Source organism: Rhinoraja longicauda, chromosome 29, assembly GCF_053455715.1.
Source record: "Rhinoraja longicauda isolate Sanriku21f chromosome 29, sRhiLon1.1, whole genome shotgun sequence".
Taxonomy (NCBI): Eukaryota; Metazoa; Chordata; class Chondrichthyes; order Rajiformes; family Arhynchobatidae; genus Rhinoraja; species Rhinoraja longicauda.
The window spans coordinates 20,203,123-20,225,468 of record NC_135981.1 but is presented as its reverse complement, the minus strand read 5'-3'; the positions used below and the strand labels follow the sequence as shown (position 1 = coordinate 20,225,468).

The window sequence follows — 22,346 nt, the reverse complement described above, 5'->3', positions numbered from 1 at the left end:
TGCATCTTGGCCAGAGAGGGGAGGAGCTGATTACGATTCTGCACTTGATTTTGTGTTCCTATTAAATAATCTGAAACTCAGCAGTCAAGCTTCCGACAGTAAACTTGTTTATCAGAGTACTGAGATATCATTTGGGATGTTGTGAAGAATTTTATGATTTCCAAACCCTAGATTAATTTTTATTGACAAATGTTAAGATGACTTTGTTGATCAATACTAACCTTAGTATCACACCTTGTTCAAACTGTGTGATGGCTTTAGAGCGTAATCTTTACTGGCATTCCAGTTTACAAGGCATATGACATTCTCAAGCTTTACTTTAGAGATTTAGGTTTCGAGATTTAAAGAGATACGGCATGGAAACCGGCCCTTTGCCCCACTGAGTCCATGCCAATTTTTGGTCACCCATTTACCCCACTCTCTCACCCACTCCCTACACACTAGGGGCAATTTACAGAGCCCAATTACAAACCCACAAGCCTTTGGAATGTGAGAGGGAACCAGAGCACCCAGAGGGAACCCATGTGGTCACAGGGAGAATGTACAAACTCCACACAGACAGCACCTGAGGTCGGGTTCGAACCCAGATCTCCGGCGCTGTGTGGCAGCTGCTCCACCAGCTGCATCACTGTGCTGCTCCATTTTGCTTGAGATGTCACATCAGAGCCCAATGGGCTGGTCTGACTTTTCAGGCAGATGTTAAAAATAGCAGGAAGCTTCCTGAAAAAGAAAAGAGCGTTGGTGTCTTTGGGAACCTCTTTCTATGTGAATGGATTAATGTGGTGGATTAAAGATCAGTGGACTCGCAGTTTGTTTAGAAGTCCCACTGAGACGCTGAATCTTCGTAATATGACATTCCAGGTAAAACCGGAAGAATTCTTAAATCTGTTTTGGAAACGCTGCCTTTCGAATGAAAGGAGGCACTAATTTCAAGAAGAGCGATGAGGTTTCCAAGCATCATGGCCATCAATTATCGCTCAGCCAATCTGAGTAAAGTGCCATCAGGGCATCATTGCTTGTGTTTATGAAGGTTTATTGGGTGTGTGTTTCAGCTGATACATTTCCTACCTAATGGTCACATTTGTTTAAAGGCATTTAATTTTCTCTAAAAGATTTTACGATGTCTTGAGGTTATGAACGGGAAAATGTAGATGTAATTTTACTGCAACCCGACAGCAATATGAACATACCAACACCACCATCTGCTGGCTGCATTTACCTGAACAATAACTCCTGGCTTTTATGCATCAAACGTTGATGTACAGTATCTGTAAAGGGAAAGCCATCCCTAATGAAGCTGATCACAATATGTATTGTGAAGAGTTGACTGAAGTAGCCGGCAGGGAATTATCTACAGATGTTATTTATACAGACCTAAAAATAATTTGATCGAGTTCCTGGTATGTCGTTAGGTTCAAGCCCAAATAAATAATTTTAAAAAACTGCAATCATGGAAATCTGAAATAAAAACAGAAAATGTTGGAAACACTCAGCAGGACAGGCAGCGTCATTAAATTACAAAGCAGGATTAATAGATTAAACCAATGGGCAATGTTCCAGGTCCAATACCCTTCATTCATCAGGTCTTTAACGCAAAACATTTCCTGTGCTTCTCTTTCCATTGATGCTGCCTGGCCTAATAACAAATGACTTGGTTATGGAATTGGCTGAATGGTAGGAGACAGGGATTGGAGATAATGAGCTGGTGCTGAAACAAGCAGGATGTGAGAATTGGTGCCTCGCAAGGATCTCCAGCAATGCAACCATTTGCCATTTCATGAGTACGGGTGTCAGGGGGTATGGGGAGATGGCAGGAGAATGGGGTTGAGAGGGAAGGAGAGATCAGCCATGATTGAATGGCAGAGTAGACTTAATGGGCTGAGTGGCCTAATTCTGCTCCTATAACTTATGAGCATATTTATAAACAGCACTGATGACGGAATACCAAATGCTGCAGGTTCTGATAATAGAAGAGAGTCAGATTATATCATAAACAGTGTACATAGAGGCGTTAAATTTTAGAGACATCAGTAGAGTAAGCCAACAGGCAAAGTTGGTAAATACATTCAATGTTTGCAAAACTAGGCAGAACAGACAACAGAACAGAGTACTTTCTCAGTTGTAAAAGGCCACAGTGGATGTCCAAAGAGACCCAGGACCGTGTTGATGTCACTTAGATGTCATGTTTCAGAAAATAATCAAGACCAATGTAACGTTATCTTTTTATCCAGAGGTTTTGAATCGAGGAGGATGGAACTTATGCTCCAACTGTACAAAGCTTTGTTAGATCACACCTGGAGTGCTGAACATAGTTCAAGCTCCCATACCATACAAAAGTTCCAGAAGCCACACTAAGGGAGTACATGATAAATGTACGAAAGTGTTAACCTGATCACAAAGACTAAATAAAAAAGAAAAGATAAATGGGGTAGTTTTGCCAGGAAGTTATTAGGTTAACGATTGATTTAATTGAAGCTTTCGAGGTGGAGACTTTTGCTGATTGGAGGGACTTTGACCGTAGACTAAAATCTAGAATAAGATAGACACAAAATGCTGGAGTAACTCAGGACAGGCAGCATCACTGGAGAGAAGGAATGGGTGACATTTCAGGTTGAGACCCACCTCTAGAATCTGATTGTGCAAAGTGAGCAAGCGACACACAGAGTGAGGCTAAAGGTCGAAGTCAGCCAATGCCAATCGATGCAAATTCAATTGTTAGTTTTAATACACGATTTATAGTTTTAATGTTGCACAATGGTACCGAGGGTTATGTTCCAAAGGTAGATATCTGGAGTCTGAAGAAGGGTCTCGACCCGAAACGTCACCCATTCCTTCTCTCCCGAGATGCTGCCTGACCTGCTGAGTTACTCCAGCATTTTGTGAATAAATACCTTCGATCTGTACCAGCATCTGCAGTTATTTTCTTATACTATATATATCTGGAGTTAGACTTACTGAATTGAGCAATGGGCCCCAGATCTATTTTTGCTTGTCTTGTATTCCTGATGCAAAGTGTTTTATGTTATTTTTAGTTCTGCTGACACCATGATGTATCTGGACTCCATCTGGAAGTTTATAAACCACAGAGCCCGTGAACAGTTGGCCTTCTGGGTTAATGGCCCAGCTGACACACCATAATCTCACCATCAGGAATCCATTTTTGGATTTTATTCAAATATTTTACTTTTCCTCCTCTCCTAAACTGGGTGACCTACATCTGGAGTTGGTTCCTTGACCCCCTCTTCCATCTTTTTTGTGCCTTTCCCAGATTTTTTTGTGTGGTTCAACATCACGTTTGTCAACAGTCAAACCAAGAATATATCCTGAACTGATTTCATAATCTGCAACAATTTGAGGGGACCGATATTTAGATTAATTCAAAAAACGGTTTAACATTTCCAGACTGGTAATTGAGCCAATGTTGCCAGGTGCACTGTGGAACTTGGTATCTTTGCTTGCTAAAGCCACACTACCAAACATTCTGAACATATAAACCCCAGAGACGATACAAGAATGAATTCAAGAAAAGTTTTAATTTAAGTATTTTGAAGTATTGTTTTAGCGTTTTGCCATCAATTATTAAGCTGCCTGCACTGAAAGTTATGATCAGCCAACATTTAGCATTCAAATTCATAATATGTTTAGCTGTATGGGGATTTGCTTTGAAACTCATAATTGATTGCCTGCACTAAATGTGAATGGCTGTTTTTTTGTGTGTAACCCAATTATGGCCAGGCAATCCAATGGGCAGCACTGCTATATAGCAAATTAACAAATATAACTAAAATAAACCTCTACCCCATTGTGCCTGAATATTGACTCCCAATGTCTGATTTGCAGTAGATATCTTTTTGAATGGAAGGACTTTGTTGATTATTCTTCAGGAAGCATTTTTGTTTAATCTTTTGCAAAGGTATTCAGTGGGTCAGGCAGCATCCATGGAGGAAATGGACATTCGGCAATTTGGTTCTTCAGACTGATGAAGGGTCATAAGTTCATAAGTGTACAAGTGATAGGAGCAGAATTAGGCCATTCAGCCCATCAAGTCTACTCCGCCATTCAATCATGGCGGATCTGTCTTTCCCTCTCAACCCCATTCTACTGTTTCATCCCCATAACCCCTGAGACCCGTACTAACCAAGAATCTATCTACCTCCACCTTAAAAATATCTATTGACAGCCTCCACAGCCTTCTGTGGCAATGGATTCCACAGATTCACCACCAGGGTCCTGACACAAAACATTGCCTGTCTGTTTCCTATACAGATCTGCTGCCTGGCCCACTGAGTTCCTCCAGCACTTTGTGTTTTCCTCCAGATTCCAGCATCTGCAATTTTTTTGTGCCGCCAATTCCTTTTCATCTCATTCCTATGTGATTATTTTAACTTGGTTCCATACCATTCGATCCATATCCAGAGAGAAAAGTCTCTCTTTTTGCACCCAATCAAACCCCTACATAGTTTCCAACAACTCTTTGCTTGGAACAGCTAACAGTGAGATCATATCCAACAACGGGACACTACCTTTGGGTAATAATGAAATGGATAAGAGCCACGCTCATGAAATAAAGAAAGCTGTACAACACTATTCTGATCTCAGAACATCCTGAGTCATCAATGGACATTGCTCTACTTTTGAGTTGTAGTCACTATTGTAAAATAGAAAATAAACATCCAATTTGCAGACAGAAAGCTCTCACAAACAACATTAGGATAGTGATTAAAAAAAATTGGCCTGGTATCTGACATGAAAGATGGCATCTCTGACAGTGCAATGTTCTCAGTGGAACTTGTGCAGAAGTCTTTGGAGTTGAGGATTGAACCTATAACTTTCTAATTCGCAGGCAAGAGTTTGCGGCTAGCCTTGTCCAACATATTGTAATATCAATAGAGCAATCTGAAATGTTAAAAAAAAAAAATCCAACTATCTATCAGGTTGACTGTCATCATAAATAGTTATGCACCAGCAAAGATAATTCACCATAATTCATAATGCCAAAGATCCAGGTTCAATCCCCCAGTCTGAAGAAGGGTCTCGACCCGAAACATCACCCATTCCTTCTCTCCCGAGATGCTGCCTGACCTGCTTACTCCAGCATTTTGTGAATAAATACCTTCGATTTGTACCAGCATCTGCAGTTATCTTCTTATACTATTCAACCCATGTGTTGAGTTTGCACATTCTTCTTGCGGCCACATGGATTTCCTCCAGGGTGCTATATTTTTCTTGCAGCTTGTAAGGATGTGCAGGTTGGTCGGTTAAATGATCACATTAGAATGCCCCTGGTGGAAAATGAGTGGTAGACCTTTGGGAGTGAGTTGATAAAGATAAGTGGATATGGTAGAAACAAGGAACTGCAGATGCTGGTTTACACAGAAGTACACAAAGTGCTGGAGTAACTGAGCGGGTCAGGCAGCTTCTCTGGAGAACATGGATGGGTGATGTTTCAATTAGGACCCTTCTTCAGACTGATGTGACAGTAATAAATTAAACCAAACTGAAGGTGAATGTGGTGAATGGTGCAAATTCAAGAAACTGAAGGGCCTATGTCCGTGCTATCACTCTATGATTCTATGACTCATACAAAGACTGCTTGACGTAAATTCTTTGTTCATTTTTAATTTTCCAGATTATCAGTGGAGATAAACTGGGTAACACTATGAACATAACAACATTTGGCTACTCGATCAGTGGAGGGCTTGATGTCGATCGGAATGATTATCCTGACATTCTAATTGGAACATTATCTGACAATGTCATTTTACTGAGGTAAATATAAGAGCGTTAGAAAGCAAATAAAAATTAGACAATTGACGTGTAAATGTTTTGTGCCCATTTTTAAACTCGCACAAGTTATTTTCCAAATTAGTTTGGCTTGTATTATTCATACTCAAGCTGCAAATCTTGGACTCCGACAGTCCTTTCAGGTTAGGCAGAGGTTCACTTGCATCTCCTCCAACCTCATCTACTGTATCCGTTGTTCAAGATGTGGACCTTATACATCAGTGAGACCAAACACAGACTGGGTGATCGTTTCGCAGATGATCCATACCTGGGTGATCCCTGGGATGGCAGGACTTTCATATGAAGAAAGACTGGATAGACTAGGCTTATACTCGCTGGAATTTAGAAGACTGAGGGGGGATCTTATTGAAACATATAAAATTCTTAAGGGGTTGGAGAGGCTAGATGCGGGAAGATTATTCCCGATGTTGGGGAAGTCCAGAACCAGGGGTCACAGCTTAAGGATAAGGGGGAAGTCTTTTAGGACCGAGATGAGAAAACATTTCTTCACACAGAGAGCGGTGAGTCTGTGGAATTCTCTGCCACAGAAGGTAGTTGAGGCCAGTTCATTGGCTATATTTAAGAGGGAGTTAGATGTGGCCCTTGTGGCTAAAGGGATCAGGGGGTATGGAGGTACAAGTTACTGAGCTGGATGATCAGCCATGATCATATTGAATGGCGGTGCAGGCTCGAAGGGCCGAATGGCCTACTCCTGCACCTATTTTCTATGTTTCTATGTTTCTAACACCTTCGCTCAGCCCGCCTGAACCAACCTGATCTCCCGGTTGCTGGACACTTTAATTCTCCTTCCCATTCCTACACAGACCTTTCTGTCCTAGGTCTCGTCCATTATCAGAGTGAGGTTAAATGCAAATTGGAGGAACAGCATCTCATATTTTGCGTGGGCAGCTGACAGTGCAGTGGTATAAATATTGATTTCTCTCACTTCGGGTAGCCCCGGCATTCCCTCTCTCTCCATCCCCCACCCAAGTCACACTAGCTTCTCGTTTTCACCCTACAAACAACTAACAATGGCCTGTTTCCTTTATCATCATTAGTTTTTTGCATATCTTTCATTCATTGTTCTTTATCTCTCCACTTCACCGTCTATATCTCTCGTTTCTCTTATTCATTACCAGTCTGAAGAAGGGTCTCGACCCAAAACATCACCCATTCCTTCTCTCCAGAGATGCTGCCTGTCCCGCTGAGTTACTCCAGCTTTTTGTGTCTAGCTTCTGCAAAACTTGGAGATGTTTGTGAAGAATTAAAATAGATTAAATCACAACATAAAAGATCTTCAACAGTACAATTAGAAAGCTGGAAAATAAAACATTGAGGTTCTACAATGCAACCATCAGCTGAACTGTCTAATTACAATGTGTCAAGTTTGCATAGGCAATTTTCCATTGTATACGGAGAGACGGGAATTTGTCAAGAAAAATAAATTAACAAATGTGAATATGAGTGAGGTGGGAGATCCTTATGTATTTTGATATTTGCAACAAAATTTAGTCTGTTTAACATCACATTTTTATGTAGATTCAAAATATTGGAAATTGATCAAACACTTCACAAATCATAGGTCCTTAGCAAGTTAATGTAGTACTTGAGTCACAGCGGTGTGATTGCTTTAGTTAATAGCAAATATTTATTTCCAGAACACGCCCAGTTATTAATATAAGTGAAGACTTCACTGTGCAACCAGAAATCATTGATACCAGCTATTGCAACTCGACTTCTTGGTAAGTATTTCAATTTTTTATTATTTTCTCTAAAATTCTTGGTTATTTTCAACACATGAGAATGCATTCAATTCTGTCTTATGGATGAGCCTCATACTGCTTTCCTTGTTACTGGTGTGTGAAACTCCAAGGGAAGCTTTATCTTTTTTTTCAGAATAAGATGCATGTAATGTTGTGGGAGGAGCAGAAGGGAAGTTTTAAACCAAGGAATCAGGATTTGTGTAATTCAATCCAACATTGGAATGCGTGCCTTTTGAGGGGTGCAACAGTAGGAGCCACTGCTTCATGGCTCCAACAGCGTGGGCTCAATTTTGACCTTCACTGTTGTCTATGTAAAGCTTGCACATTCTCCCCGAGGTCAATGGGTTTCCCCAGGAGCTCCAGTTTCATCCCACATCCCAACGTCTTGCTGGGTTATACGTATTTGTCCATGAGAATTACACCAGATGTAGATTTAGATTTTTAGATTTTTTTAGATTTAGAGATACAGCACGGAAACAGGCCCTTCGGTTCACCGGGTCCGCGCCGCCCAGCGATCCCCACACATTAAGACTATCCTACACACACACTACGGGCCAATTTTTACATTTGCCCAGCCAATTAATCTATATACCTGTTCGTCTTTGGAGTGCGGGAGGAAACCGAAGATCAGGATATTTGAACTATTCACACCATTGATAACCGAAACATTAACTTTACTCCTCCAGATGCCATTAACTTGAAACAGTCAAATAATGTATTCTCAGTTTTGAAAGTCAATGTAGTTCCCAACAACAATAATTTTTCTTTAAGGTGGAAGACAATTCCATTTAATAAGTCTTGGCCAAGAATACATTGCATAAATATAACTTGTGTAAAAATTGTTTGTAACCCGTTATATAGTCTAATATAAACAATATGAACAAGCAGTAGTCTACATTTAGTAACAGTCTTCACAAGAGAAAGTGTGGAGTATTCCAGCAGATGGTCACCAGGTGGAGAAATCATTCAGCATCCTGAGCAGCCTCAAATGTGAAGATAAGGTTCAGTCTTGTTGGAGAATTTAATTAGGTTACTGTTTAAAAGGAAGGGGTCACCCATTTATAAAGAGGTGAGGTGACTTTTTTCCCCTTCAGAAAACCCACGCAGGTCACGGGGAGAATGTACAAACTCCGTACAGACGGCGCCCGTAGTCAGGATCGTACCTGAGTCTCCGGCGTTGCATTCGCTGTAAGGCAGCAACTCTACTGTTGATGGGCGTGTGGGAGAGATTAGGTGCTAGAAAGTAAGCGGGGGTATGGGACTGGCGGTATTGTTATGAGATTGATTCAGAGGGATAATTGGCTTCCTTCTATGTTTTAAGAAATGTGAAAACATTTAAAGATTAGTAAATCAGAAAAGTCGATTTTTTTTTTACTGTGCGAGTGAAATATTCTCCTTGTATTCTTTTTCATTCAGTATCACAGTGAAGGTTTGCTTCTCATACACCATGAGCACTGGAAAGACAAAGTACAAACGCAAGATTGGTAAGTACAACTATTAAATGTGCTGCCACCTTTACATAACGCAGTCGATGTAAGCTTGTAGGATCTGTGGATACTGAGACAACACACTTTTCAAAGCTTTGAGCAGCAGAAAATTCCAATTATCATCAGGATATTTGAACTATTCACACCATTGATAACCGAAACTTTAACTTTACTCTTCCAGATGCCATCAACTTGAAACAGTCAAATAATGTATTCTCAGTTTTGAAAGTCAATGTAGTTCCCAACAACAATAATTTTTCTTTGAGGTGGAAGACAATTCCATTTAATAAGTCTTGGCCAAGAATACATTGCATAAATATAACTTGTGTAAAAATTGTTTGTAACCCGTTATATAGTCTAATATAAACAATATGAACAAGCAGTAGTCTACATTTAGTAACAGTCTTCACAAGGGAAAGTGTGGAGTATTCCAGCAGATGGTCACCAGGTGGAGAAATCATTCAGCATCCTGAGCAGCCTCAAATGTGAAGATAAGGTTCAGTCTTGTTGGAGAATTTAATTAGGTTACTGTTTAAAAGGAAGGGGTCACCCATTTATAAAGAGGTGAGGTGACTTTTTTCCCCTTCAGATAACCACAAGCCTGTGGCACTCTCTTCAAAGTGCGAGGGGAGCAGGATCTTTGAATATATTTAAGGCAGAGGTAAATATCTTCTTGATAAGAAAATGGGGGAAATGTGACCTAGCTGAGTTACATTGACAAATGATCAAGTTAAACTAATTGAGTTACTTCAGCTGCTCAAGTTTCCTCTCACATCCCAAAATGTGGAGTTTTGTAGGTTGACTGACCAATGTAAATTGCTCTCAACATGTAGATGAATGATGGAACCAGGGTGGGGAGAGTGGGTGGGTGAGTGAGAGGTGATGGGAGTATGGGATGAATAAAATGTGTTACTGGAAAAATAGTTGCTTGAAGATCATTGTGAGCTTGGTGGACCGTAAGACCCTAAGACACCGTGTTCATATTTATGTATGTGTTACCAATATTTTTGTTCATTCAAAGCATACAGATAGGTTGTGCTTTTGGTGCTTTGTTGATCAAAGCCCTTCTTTTGACCCTTGGTTTCTAATTTCCTGCCATTCCCCAGTCATTTGTTTTCTGTTGTGTTCACATGCTTTGCCACAAAAGTTCTTCAAGTTGCATTTCTCTGTGTAAATAACTCCACGGAGATGTTAATGGTTGCTGTATGTCATTTTTTGATGTTTCCTTTGAATACAGATCTTAAGTACAAATTGGAGGCTGAAAAAGACAGGGGCTCTCATCCACGGGTTAAATTTGTTAAGACAAAAAGTGGTGTCTATTTTGGCAATTTCTCAATGCCGACATCAAAATGCCATGCCATCCAGTTGGGATTGATGGTAAGATAAGCCTACCATTAAGTCATTTCCTCTCACTAATCCCTGTGTGGTCTTTTATTTTATGGCTTGATCTGAAATCCTCAGAATTACATTTGTTCTGGTACTAGATTCAAAATAAGAAAAACTAGACCCTAAAGCACATTCACACCGAATGAAATGCAGAGAGGGAAATTGATTTGAAAGTTAATATTTTTGCTTTTAAAATAACATTTAAATTCCAGTCCCGAGTCCTAAAATACTGTTCTCTCCTTTCCCTGAAGTTGCTGTCCCGTCAGTAAAATATGCAGTATTTAGGCGCCATACAAATGCATTAATGATGTACGGGTAGTTCCAAGCTCTGTGCAAGGAATTGGAGTTTTCATTATATCTGGGGTATATCCCATCTGTGCAAAATAATGCACAGTTTTTTAACCCAGAGTAGGGGAATCTGGAACCAGAGGACATAGGTTTAAGGTGAGAGGGGAAAGATTTGGTAAGAACCAGAGGGGCAACTCTTTCACACAGAGGGTGGTGGGGAAATGGACTAAACTGCCAGAGGAGATAGTTGAGGCAGGTACTATAACAATGTTTAAAATACATTTGGACAGGTCCATGGAGAGGAAAAGTTCAGAGGGACATGGGCCAAATGCAGGGAGGTGGGACATCTTGGTCGGCATGGGCAAGTTGGGCTGAAGGGATTGTTTCCCTGCTTAGTTCAAAAGAAACCACACTTATATCAGGCCTTTCAACCCAGGCAGTTACAAAGCACATCACAACCAATTAAGTACTTTTGTTGGTAATCATGTTGGTAATATGTCAAGTAATCATGTTGGTAATATGGGAAAGTTAATGTGAAATGGTGCAAAGTACCTTGCTGGAAGGAATAAAAAACGAGCAGGGTGAAAGGCACATGCACATGTAAACAAGTAGCTGCTCAGCTAGAACTCTAAGGTAAACGTGGAAGGCCAACTACATTTTAACGCTGCAATGTGCATGCATCTGCTCACTCATTTACTCATTCACTCACTGCCAGGGCGCTACATAATGTCTCAGATTCCATATCCTATCATCCATCTCTCATTGTTCCCAAAAGCCACAATCTCCTTAAAATCCTCAATGGTTTACATGATGCTCTTTGTCATTGCTTCTCCTTCCCACATTCAGATTCTGAATTCTCTTTAATTCTCGATGAGCTAAGCAATAAGCAATTTATAGACACATAGGATAAATGTAATTGCATTTATATGACGTAAAAGCCAAATTCTTACAGCTGTAGTTCTGGCTTGCAAATTTCAACATTTTAAAAGATGAGAACATGAATATACATCCTGCATGCTGCCTGCAAAATTTCTTCTAATTCAGCTTCAAATTCCTTGATGTTAACATCCCAGGTGACCTGTCCTCAGCCCATTATATGGATGCAATCATGAAGAAGGCAGGCTTGCACTTCTACTTTCTTAGACGTTTAGAGAAATTTGGCATGTCATGGAATACTCTTACAAACGTCCACAGATGCAATATAAGAAGCATCCTGACTGGTTGCATCATGGCCTGGTATGGCAATTCCAACACAAAGGAACACAAGAGGCTGCTCAGAGTGGTGGACTCAGCCCTTCCCATCACAATCTCAGCCCTCCCTACCATCAAAGGCATCTACACGAGGCAGAAGGAAGTATTTATCATTAGTGGTCCCAACTATCCGGGTTGTGTCCTCTTGCTGCAACCACCTGGCAGGAGGTACAGAAGCTTGAAGTCCCACACCACCAGTTTCAGAAACACTTCCTTTCCTACAACCATTGGGTTCTTAAAACTGACCTGCGCAACCCCAATCCTACCTCAGTAATGGGATACTGTGGACCATCTCTTTCACTACCATGAACTTGTTTACTAATTAGATTTGCACTGATATCTTGTTCTTATTTTTTCATTATCATATATAATTTATGTTTTGTGTGTTGCCTGCGATGCTGCTACAAGCAAAGTTTTCATTGCCCCTGTACCTCAGTGTACATGTACAAATGACAATAAACCCGACTTGACTTGAGTGTGGCTGATAATATGTTACACCAAGCAATCATTTAAATTCCTTGTCTTCCTCTGTTGATCAGTATTTAATTCTTTAGTTCACCTATAATTATCATTTGTTATCCTTCCATTTTTCCATTAGCCGACACTGTAATCTCATTGTTTGCATTTATTTTCCTCTTTAGTTCTGCACTCTTGCTTTCACTTTGTTACCACTTTGTCGCGCCATTTGATTCATTGTCTTCAAGTATGTTTTGGTATACATCACCTTAGAAATTTTGATCATAAATGCCTTTCATCTTCCAGCCACAGCTGCACTTTTAATGACTACTGATTTGAAAATGTAATACATTGTGGGTCAACAAAATCCTGACTTTTTTTCCCATTCTTTGATGAAGCCAGATCTGTTAGTCTGGGATGAAGCTAATATTAACATAGATAGAAATGGAGTTTGTATTTTGAATGGAAGTAGCTTAATGGAATTAATGCCTATGTATGGCAAGGATGGGTTTCTAATCATTCATACTTAAATGATTTTTGTGTGTTTTTCTAGGAACCAGTGCAAGATAAACTTCAACCCATCTCAATCACTCTAAGTTACAACATTGTCAATAAAAGCAAATCAGCTCAAGGAATGGTCAATATGAACGATTATCCCATTTTGAATGTTGGACAGCCATACATCAAAGCAAAAGAGGTAATTTGGAGAGTTAATTTACCTAATGATTCCAGAAGAGTAGCAAGCTGAGAGGAAGAAAACCATGTAGGACAGATAGTGTGTTGGGAACTTGTGGGAATCTGGAAATAAGACAAGAAACAGTTAATAAATTATATAGGTGTAACATAAAGTGCTGTATTAACTCAGTGAGTCAGGCAGTATCTCTGGGGGCAACGTTTTGGGTGAAGACTGTTCTTCAATTTATTTTAGAGATTCACACACCAACAGAATGCTAACCCACAGCTCCTGTTCCCACCCCATCTCCCCCCTTACCCCCCCCCTCCCTCCCCTCTCTTCCTCCACTCCCCCCCCCCCCCCCTCCCAGCTCCCTGGCTCATATCACAAGATACTGTATACCCCCCCCCCCCCAGCAGCATTCTCCTACCTTGATTGCCAATTGCAGGCCCCTGAGTTGTCACTCATTGATATCTGGCCTTTGCCCCATTGCATGGATCATTCTATCCATAGCCCAGGCCATTCATAGTGTAATATTGGTATTCACATTTTGGACTGTTGAGCATAGCTGAATTTGCAAGCAGGAGGCTCGTGACCAAAATAAAAGTTGCTTCACCACACATCCATCAATGAGCATGCTTCTTTGGACATCACTGAAGTTTTAGATGGTTAATTTTGGATCCTTCAAAATCTGGAGATTATCTTTTTCAAAGGAAAGGTGCTACGTCACACTGATGGCTAGCCCGTGATCCTATCGTGCTCCACAGTAAGTAGAGTATGCATATCCATGTATGGCTGCACAGAGCAGCATACTGAATGCACGAGTGATCAGACGGTGATGCATCTCAGCCCTGCTCCACCACTGAGTCCGGGGACATTCTGTGACGGACTGTACACTGGGCCAAATGTACTTCACCAACCTAGCTCTTTTTTAATTATCAAAAAAACGGATTTAATTATTTTAAAACGATATTTACAATACAATAAAACAAAACAGAACCCACTGCCAGAATACTATACAAACAAATCTACCAAATGAAACTATTATACAACTATATTACAATCCCTATCCAGGATGGATCCAATCCCCCGCGGTGCCCAATGGTCCCGGATATCCCCCAGGGTGCCCGTGGACAGCGCATAGTCCCTCTCCAACACCACCCGGGCACGGATGTAACCCCGGAAAAGGGGTAGGCAGCTGGCTCGGGCAGAGACCCCACTTCCACCTGGACCAACCTAGCTCTTGCAACCTAGGGATTGCCTATTTAAAATTGCTTAGCTATGTTTACGTTTACCTTTCTTCCTTAGCATATTGCTAATTACAATAATTTAACTTGGTTCTGAATGAATTACTTTTTAATGATATTAAATCTAAGGAAAAGTGATTTCATTTGTTTTTAAGATGTCCTTTAGTATCAGGTTAAAGAACAGTGGGATGGATATTTCACAATAAAAAAGGATCAAAAGCACTAGGGTGCGTGTTCAAATGGTGCTCTAGGAGACTTTGACGTTTGAGGTCCACAGTTCTGATGTGCTTGCAGGACAACTGGGAAGATGAGACACCAAGGTCATGAATAACCATCCAGCCTCGACACCTTTGTACAGCCACTGGGTGCAGCTAGGATTGAATGTGATCTGGGCCAATGGGGAAAACCCAGAATTGTATCAAATTCCTGTTAAAATCTTTTCACTGTAACATTTGTGGATGTTTTTGAGATTAATTCCTTGCTTAATATTAATTTTATATTAACATAAACATATTTTTGCAGATACATATTCAGAAAAAATGTGGGGGTGATTGGATCTGCAAAAGCAATCTCAAAATGTCTTACAAATATGGGAAGCTGGAGAACGAAAAATTTGAACCCTTCAGAAGGTAATGGGAAAAACCTCCTTATTTAGACATTCTGACCATGCTTAGAAAAGCCTTGCCATGACCTCTGATGACAAATTCTTAATCTCAGAAATGTGCATTTAAATTCCTCTGGGGGGACTTTTTCTCCCAATCTCTGCAGGTGTTGCTAGTCCGACAGCCTTCTAAGATATCCTCAGCTCTGGCCATTCTGGGCTCATGCACATCTCAATCATTCCATTGCCAACAGCCTTGGCTCCGGGTTTTTCTTCCAACACCACGAAATTGCAAGAAAGGAAAACACAAAGATTAAAGCCAAAATGTAGAAACAAAGAACTACAGATGCTGATTTATACCAAAGATAGACACAAAGTGCTTGAGTAACTCAGTGATCAGGCAGCATCTGTGGAGAAAAAGGATAATTGATTTTTCGGGTTGAGACCCTTCTACAGACTACTTTTAGTCTGAAGAAGGGTCGCGATCCGAAATGTCACCTGTTCTTTTTCTCCAGAGGGGCTACCTGGCCGGCAGAGTTACTCTAGCACTTTGAGTCTACCTATGAAGATTAGAGCACTTGGATTAAATAAAACATAAAGAGCTGCTGATTTCAGTAATCTGGGGGTAAATTAAGAAGCAATGGAAGCTTGTAACAAAAAGAGAAAGTTTGGAACTTGGTATCGAGACTAACAGTTTAGAGAGTAATCCTTAACATAAGTGAGATGATGGAAAAAATTACCCAAATGCAGGTGTCACTCTTCCGATATTCAACAGATAATGCAATAATTGCATCCTCAAACTATAATACTGTAAATCTGAAAACAAAATAAGAAAAAGTTCAAAAAACAGCTTCAGTAAAGACATAGAAGTCTTTTTCTTGTTGTATTTTTCCCCCCAATAAATTATCTTCCCCAAGTATGAGATTCTTATACCCTAGGATAAAGAGGAAAGGTGCAAAGGGGACAAACACCATCTCGGTATTAAGTCATGATGCTATATGTTAATGCCATCAGCTCAAACTTCACCCCAATTTCACACGAATGATGTCCATGTTAAAGTGAAAAAGTATTGATAATGGCATAATATGGAAAATGTTAATGTGATAGTGAGAATGAGAATTATGCGTCTTTCACTGCATGTTTGTTAATTAATAGCAATATACATCTAACAATATTGGGATCAGAAATGGGATTCATTCTTACTTTCTTGCTGTTTCACTACCAGAATGAATGGCAAGCAAATCTTGGAGTACAATCAACAAAACAACCCAAGAGTTAAGCTTGTGTTGCAAGTAAAAATTACAAATAAGCCATCCGACGCCACCAATGGTGAAGATGCACATCAGGCACGGCTGAACGTCACTCTGCCAGACACACTGTCGTACTCCGGTGTTCGCTTGGTAAGAGCGAAGCCGCAAATTGCCCTTTCTGTGGGTGGGCATGTGGGAGGGGAATTGGGGTGGAGTTATTGGAATGTGAGAGAGAGCTGGTTAAAAGGGAGAATGACAATAGACAATAGGTGCAGGAGTAGGGCATTCGGCCCTTCGAGCCAGCACCACCATTCAATGTGATCATGGCTGATCATTCTCAATCAGTACCCCGTTCCTGCCTTCTCCCCATACCCCCTCTCATCCTGCACTAAATCACATTGAATGATCACTCCGCTATCCTTAAGAGCACAATCTAGCTCTCTCTTGAATGCATTCAGAGAATTGGCCTCCACTGCCTTCTGAGGCAGAGAATTCCACAGATTTACAACTCTGTGAGTGAAAAAGGTTTTCCTCATCTACGTTCTAAATGGCCTACCCCTTATTCTTAAACTGTGGCCCCTGGTTCTGGACTCCCCCAACATTGGGAACATGTTTCCTGCCTCTAACATGTCCAACCCCTTAATAATCTTATATGTTTCAATAAGATCCCCTCTCATCCTTCTGTTTCAATAAGATCCCCTCTCATCCTGCACTAAATCACATTGAATGATCTTCCACTAAGAGCTAGCATAGACCCGAAGGGGCAAATGGCCTCCTCCTACAAGAAATATATCAAAGCTTGATGTTCATGATCATTTGTGGCAGGACATTAATATGTAAGTTCCAGAACTATACTTCCTTTGAAGCACATCAGATGTGAATAGTTTTGCTTTAGAGGATAAAATATAAAACTCTACAAAGAGGTTTTCCAACAATCTCATGTCTTTGTTTTTAGTTGGTATTAAATTAAGGTGGGCATTATTAGCCCAGTGTCATTCTAGCCAAAGATATGTAAGGTCCAATGTTTAGTTTTGAGTCATCTGACATTAGACGCCCTCTTTAGGATATATTACATTATTTTTGATGTCACAATTAGAACAAAGCACAATAGATCGCTCAAAAATAAATTCCAGTGACCATAAATAAAAACTGAAGGACCTAAACATTGGATACAGTGTGCTACAATGTGATTGTAAAATTATGCACTTCGAATGGGATGCATTAAATCCAGAATTGTTGTTCTGGACCAGTCATGTGGAAACAAGCTTCCTCCATGCATATACCCCTGCTTCTTTGTGACATAAATGGAGCCTGCAATGGTGTGGCACTGAGTATCTGGTTCAGATGGGTCCCCTCTAAATCCTCAACTGGGTGTTTTTACAAGTTCCTTATACCACCCCCAGCATCCCGCCCACCAATCCCCCGACCTGACATAACTAGAAAAATGCCGTAACTCATCCAATCTGTCAAACTAACCTGACCCCAATAGTCATCCGTAGCCGACATTCCACATCTCTCCACCAACTACTATTCGTCACACCAAGGTCCCATCATCTGAATTCCTCTTCGAGTCAGTTGACCTGAACCACTTCAGATACCAGATCCTACCTTCATTTCCACTACCAAGTTAATCTCTCTCATGATCCACTCAACCATTCCCAAGCAACAGATGGAATTGGTTTTCTTTGCATTCTTCACAATGGGAAAATATGCAATAGGAACGACTTGAAAGTGCAAGAGCACACAGGCCATGGACTTCATGTACCAATGAATTTCCTAGTAACAAGTCCATAAATAAAGACTTTATACTGGCCCATATCTAATAAATATCTAATACACCCATCAACCATTTTCTAAAATCACATGCCATTGGTAATGTGCAACCACAGGATTCCTTTAACTCTGCCTCTCATGTTCTTTGCTATTGAACTATCACTGTCGAGATTCAATATCATATTTTGTGCAGAGTGCTGGAGATCTCACAGTTTAAATGGAAGTGTGCTGAATATAAGTTGGCTTTGTTCTGTAATGCTGAAAGTAAGAACAACCTTTCTATTGTCTCTTTCTTTTAGGATAAAATCCGCTGTAATCCTGAGGACCGTCACACTTTGATCTGTGATATTGGAAACCCTTTCACAATGGGGCAAGAGGTATGTCCTTCATCTTCTCGGCGTCCAGTCCAACTTTTTAATGGGGTTTTCACCTTAAACTCTGCAAAAGCTCCGACTGCTTCTGGTGTTAGAATCGTACAGAACAGAAATAGACCCCATGACCCTGTGTCCACCTTGACAACCAGGAACCCAACTGCATTAATCCTATTTGATTGGTTTTGCTTCTTTTTTTTTAGAGATACAGCGTGGAAACAGGCCCTTCGGACCACCGAGTCCGCTCCGACCAGCGATCCCCGCACATTACCACCATCCTACACACACTAGGGACAATTTACACATACACCAAGCCAATTCACCTACAAACCTGTAAGTCTTTGGAGTGAGGGAGGAAACCAAAGATCTCAGAGAAAACCCACGCGTTCACAGGGAGAACGTACAGACAGCACCCGTAGTCGGGATTGAACCCGGGTCTCTGGCGCTGCAAGCGCTATAAGGCAGCAACTCTACCGCTGCGCCACTGTTGCATGTCTATCAACCACCCACTCACCAGTTCCTAAAGAACAAATAGATTAATACTGGAAGAACTCAGCTTATCTCAGAAAACTAAATGGGCAACATCGCGGATGTAGATCACTTGTGCTGGCTCTGGAGAGGGTCCAGAGGAGGATTACAAAAATGATCCCAGGAATGAGTGGGTTAACTAATGATGAGTGTTTGAAAGCACTGGGCCTGTACTCGCTGGAATTTAGAAGAATGAGGGGGAACCTGATTGAAATGTACTGAATAGTGAAAGGCTTGGATAGAGTGGGTGTGGAGAGGATGTTTCCACTAGTGGGACAGTCAGAATTAAAGGATGTTCCTTCAGGAAGGAGATGAGAAGGAATTTCTTTACTCAGATGGTGGTGAATCTGTGGAATTCTTTGGATATTTTTAAGGCAGAGATAGATTCTTGATTAGTACCGGTATCAGGGGTTATGGGGAGAAGGCACGAGAATGGAGTCAGGAGGGAGAGATATATCAGCCATGATTGAATAGTGGAGTGGACTTGATGGGCCGAATGGCCTAATTCTGCTTCTATTGCTTATGACCTTATGACAGCTCCAGTCCGGAGTTTTAACAGTACAATTTAGATTATCGTGTTTCACTTTTGCATATATTGGCGTCTCTAAACCACTAGATGGTGAAAGAGCACTTTATTACAATAGCTCAAAGGTATCACAAAATGCTGGAGTAACTCAGCAGGTCAGGCAGCATCTAGGAGAGAGGAAATGGGTGACGTTTCGGGTCGAGATCCTTCTTCAGTCTGAAGAAGGGTCTCGACCCGAAACGTCACCCATCCCCTCTCTCCTAGATGCTGCCTGACCTGCTGAGTTACTCCAGCATTTTGTGATACCTTCGATTTGTACCAGCATCTGCAGTTATTTTCCTACACTTATCACAACAGCTGATGAACCACAAGTTACCTCAGCCTATAATGCAGCATGATTTGCTATACGAGTAAATTACATCATTAAACCTATCAGAACCTAAGTTTTCCCAGTCATTTTTAATGCAGTAGTTAACCAGATATTTGAATCTACAGTATATTCTACACTCTGTATCTACCCCCATTGCCCTATCTATTGTACCCAAGTTTGACTGCATTGTATTTGTTGCATTGCATATCTGAACTGTTTGGATAAAATGCAGAACAAAGCTTTTCACTGTACCTCAGTACACAATAATAAACCCAAACCTTCACAGTTCCAGACTTATTGTTTTTAATGCTAACATTTGCTTTTGATTGTTGAATCAAAAATAGAGAATGATGTCGAGAATTTACATCAAATTTTAACATTATTTCTCAGATTTGTTTTTAAGGAACAGAAAAGTCGAAAGATGTTAAAGGTAGCAAACGAGAAATATCAGGGAAAGCTAGTGAATGTTTTTTTTTTTTTTCTTTTGTAGGCTGTAATCAATATAATCCTGGAAACAAGAATAACTCTTCATATGAGAGAAATCGATGTGGGACTCCAACTTACAACGTAAGCAAAACCTTTTATTGTACATTTGCAGTTTCATTAAAACTAAACTATTTCATCATTATTATTCGGTTAATCATTATTACCCAATTATTTTAGTCAAGTTAAAATAAACATTTGGGAACCAATCTATTGTGGCACAAACATCAGACAATTGTTTAATTTTGAAATGATACTGCAGCTCCAAGTTAGGCTTTATTTCATGTGTCTATATATCTGGCATCAACTGTTAACATCATTTCTTCTCTGGTTCAGTCGCTTCTCACTTGAAATCTTTGACGGTTATGATCCTCTCTGCCAAATTGACCATTTCTAAATCCCTCATCCCAAAAGCTGATCTTTACCAGCTAAGAACAGTTCCTTTACACCTAAACCCCTTATCGGAATGCTCGGAGGACTCTCTGTTTCTTCCCTTAGAGCAGAAGCCCAATCAGTTCTCCACCAACCATTCATTCATTCTCCTGGCTGAACTTGGTCTCACACTTTGAACAGCTTCTCCTTCACCTCACTTACTGCTCCCATTCACTCTTTCACCAGATAACCGTATCTACATTGGCACCCCACTTTTACCAGATCAAAGACATTCCCCCATCCCCACCCTCCCTCAGCTTGACAAGCTTCTTTTCTCTCCTTCCCAGTTCTGATTAGTGTCCTCAATCTGAAATCTGTTTCTCTTCCCACATAAAATGTTCTGCTCCTGTCTGCGCCACAAGTCATTGGAGCAAAATCATTATCATCACGACACATCAATTGCAGTTTACTGCCCTCCGTTTCCCCCCTTTACTCCCATTATTCAGAGAACAAGCACTCCAACTTTCCCATCTCCAAAAAACCTTCAAGGTTTGCCAGTCCAACACACAATCTCCAGAGACCCCTCTAGGACATGAGCCCAGCACCTCCCAGTCCAGAACACCAAAGAATTCTGGCGGAAAGCTCCAAAAGAAAATCCTTACATACAAACACTTTGTATCTCACCCAATAACTCAGCAACATATCTTCAAACTGCCATGGAGCATATGGACAGCCCTAAATGGGACAAGATGGCAGCATGGACTGGAACAAAATGGAACAAGCACTGGTCATGGACTATGTAGGAATCCGATAAGAACTTAAAACCTTGTCTGACTGCAACCGCGAAACACTGGTTTCATGAGCATTCTGATCTGACACAATTTTAGGGGCAACCTCTCTGAGCATACTCGCTAACCAGTATAGCATTGGATTAAAAAAAAGGCACAAAGTGCTGGAATAACTCAGCAGGTCAGGCAGCATCTCTGAGGATGTGGATAGGTGACCGATCAGACAGATTAGTCTGAAGAAGGGTGTTGACCCGAAATGTCATCTATCCATGTTCTCCAGAGAAACACTCTGATCGTAAAACAGAGAGGGAAAAGTGTGAAAATATGTATATCCTAATTGCCTCGTCTCAGCATGAGTTTCACTACGCCACAGACCAGTTTGGTAGATTGTCCTGACTGCTCTGATGCTGTTTGGGAATGATCCAGCTGAATGATGATATTGGACATGAGAAGAAAAATTGCCAGCATAAAGATCATGTCCCAACCCATGTTACCAAGGTGTTTGGCACATCATTGTTTACCTGGCATGGCCACCAAATTAAGAATGGAACTTTTCCAAAGAATTATATTTAAACATTATTTATTATTTTACCAACAGTGTAAGTGAGCAACATGATCTACCTTTAATCGCAGCATCAATTTCTGTGGAAATTCAACTACAAGTTAACCTAGATTGGTAAGAATCTAATTGTTCTGTTAAATGTATGCCTTCATTTACTTAGATGCTACAAATCTGGTGAAATGGTACTTAAGATTTTAGAATGAACTGTCCTTTTCTTAATACCTAAAACTTTTTGCATAATTTAACATTTAGCACTACAGATGGATGAGATAGACTTGCTGTCTCCTCGTGAGAAAGTTTTGATTTTACCCACACAAGCCAAATTATTGTAAAATTATCACTGTAAGTCTGAGTGCCACAGACTGAAATTCTAATGATAATAATTAT

At 40.6% G+C, this 22,346-nt stretch overlaps 1 protein-coding gene across 2 annotated transcripts in view; it reads left to right on the top strand.

Moving 5' to 3' along the window:
• Positions 1-22,346, top strand: part of itga3b (integrin, alpha 3b) — a 155,785-nt gene that overhangs the window by 112,102 nt on the left and 21,337 nt on the right. For both annotated transcript variants that reach the window (XM_078424333.1, XM_078424334.1), the window contains exons 9-18: positions 5,630-5,769; positions 7,443-7,526; positions 8,964-9,031; positions 10,272-10,411; positions 12,969-13,112; positions 14,858-14,964; positions 16,162-16,336; positions 18,259-18,336; positions 20,245-20,321; positions 21,996-22,073. In XM_078424333.1, coding sequence (XP_078280459.1) covers positions 5,630-5,769; positions 7,443-7,526; positions 8,964-9,031; positions 10,272-10,411; positions 12,969-13,112; positions 14,858-14,964; positions 16,162-16,336; positions 18,259-18,336; positions 20,245-20,321; positions 21,996-22,073 — 1,091 coding nt within the window. The remainder of the gene's footprint in view (positions 1-5,629; positions 5,770-7,442; positions 7,527-8,963; positions 9,032-10,271; positions 10,412-12,968; positions 13,113-14,857; positions 14,965-16,161; positions 16,337-18,258; positions 18,337-20,244; positions 20,322-21,995; positions 22,074-22,346) is intronic.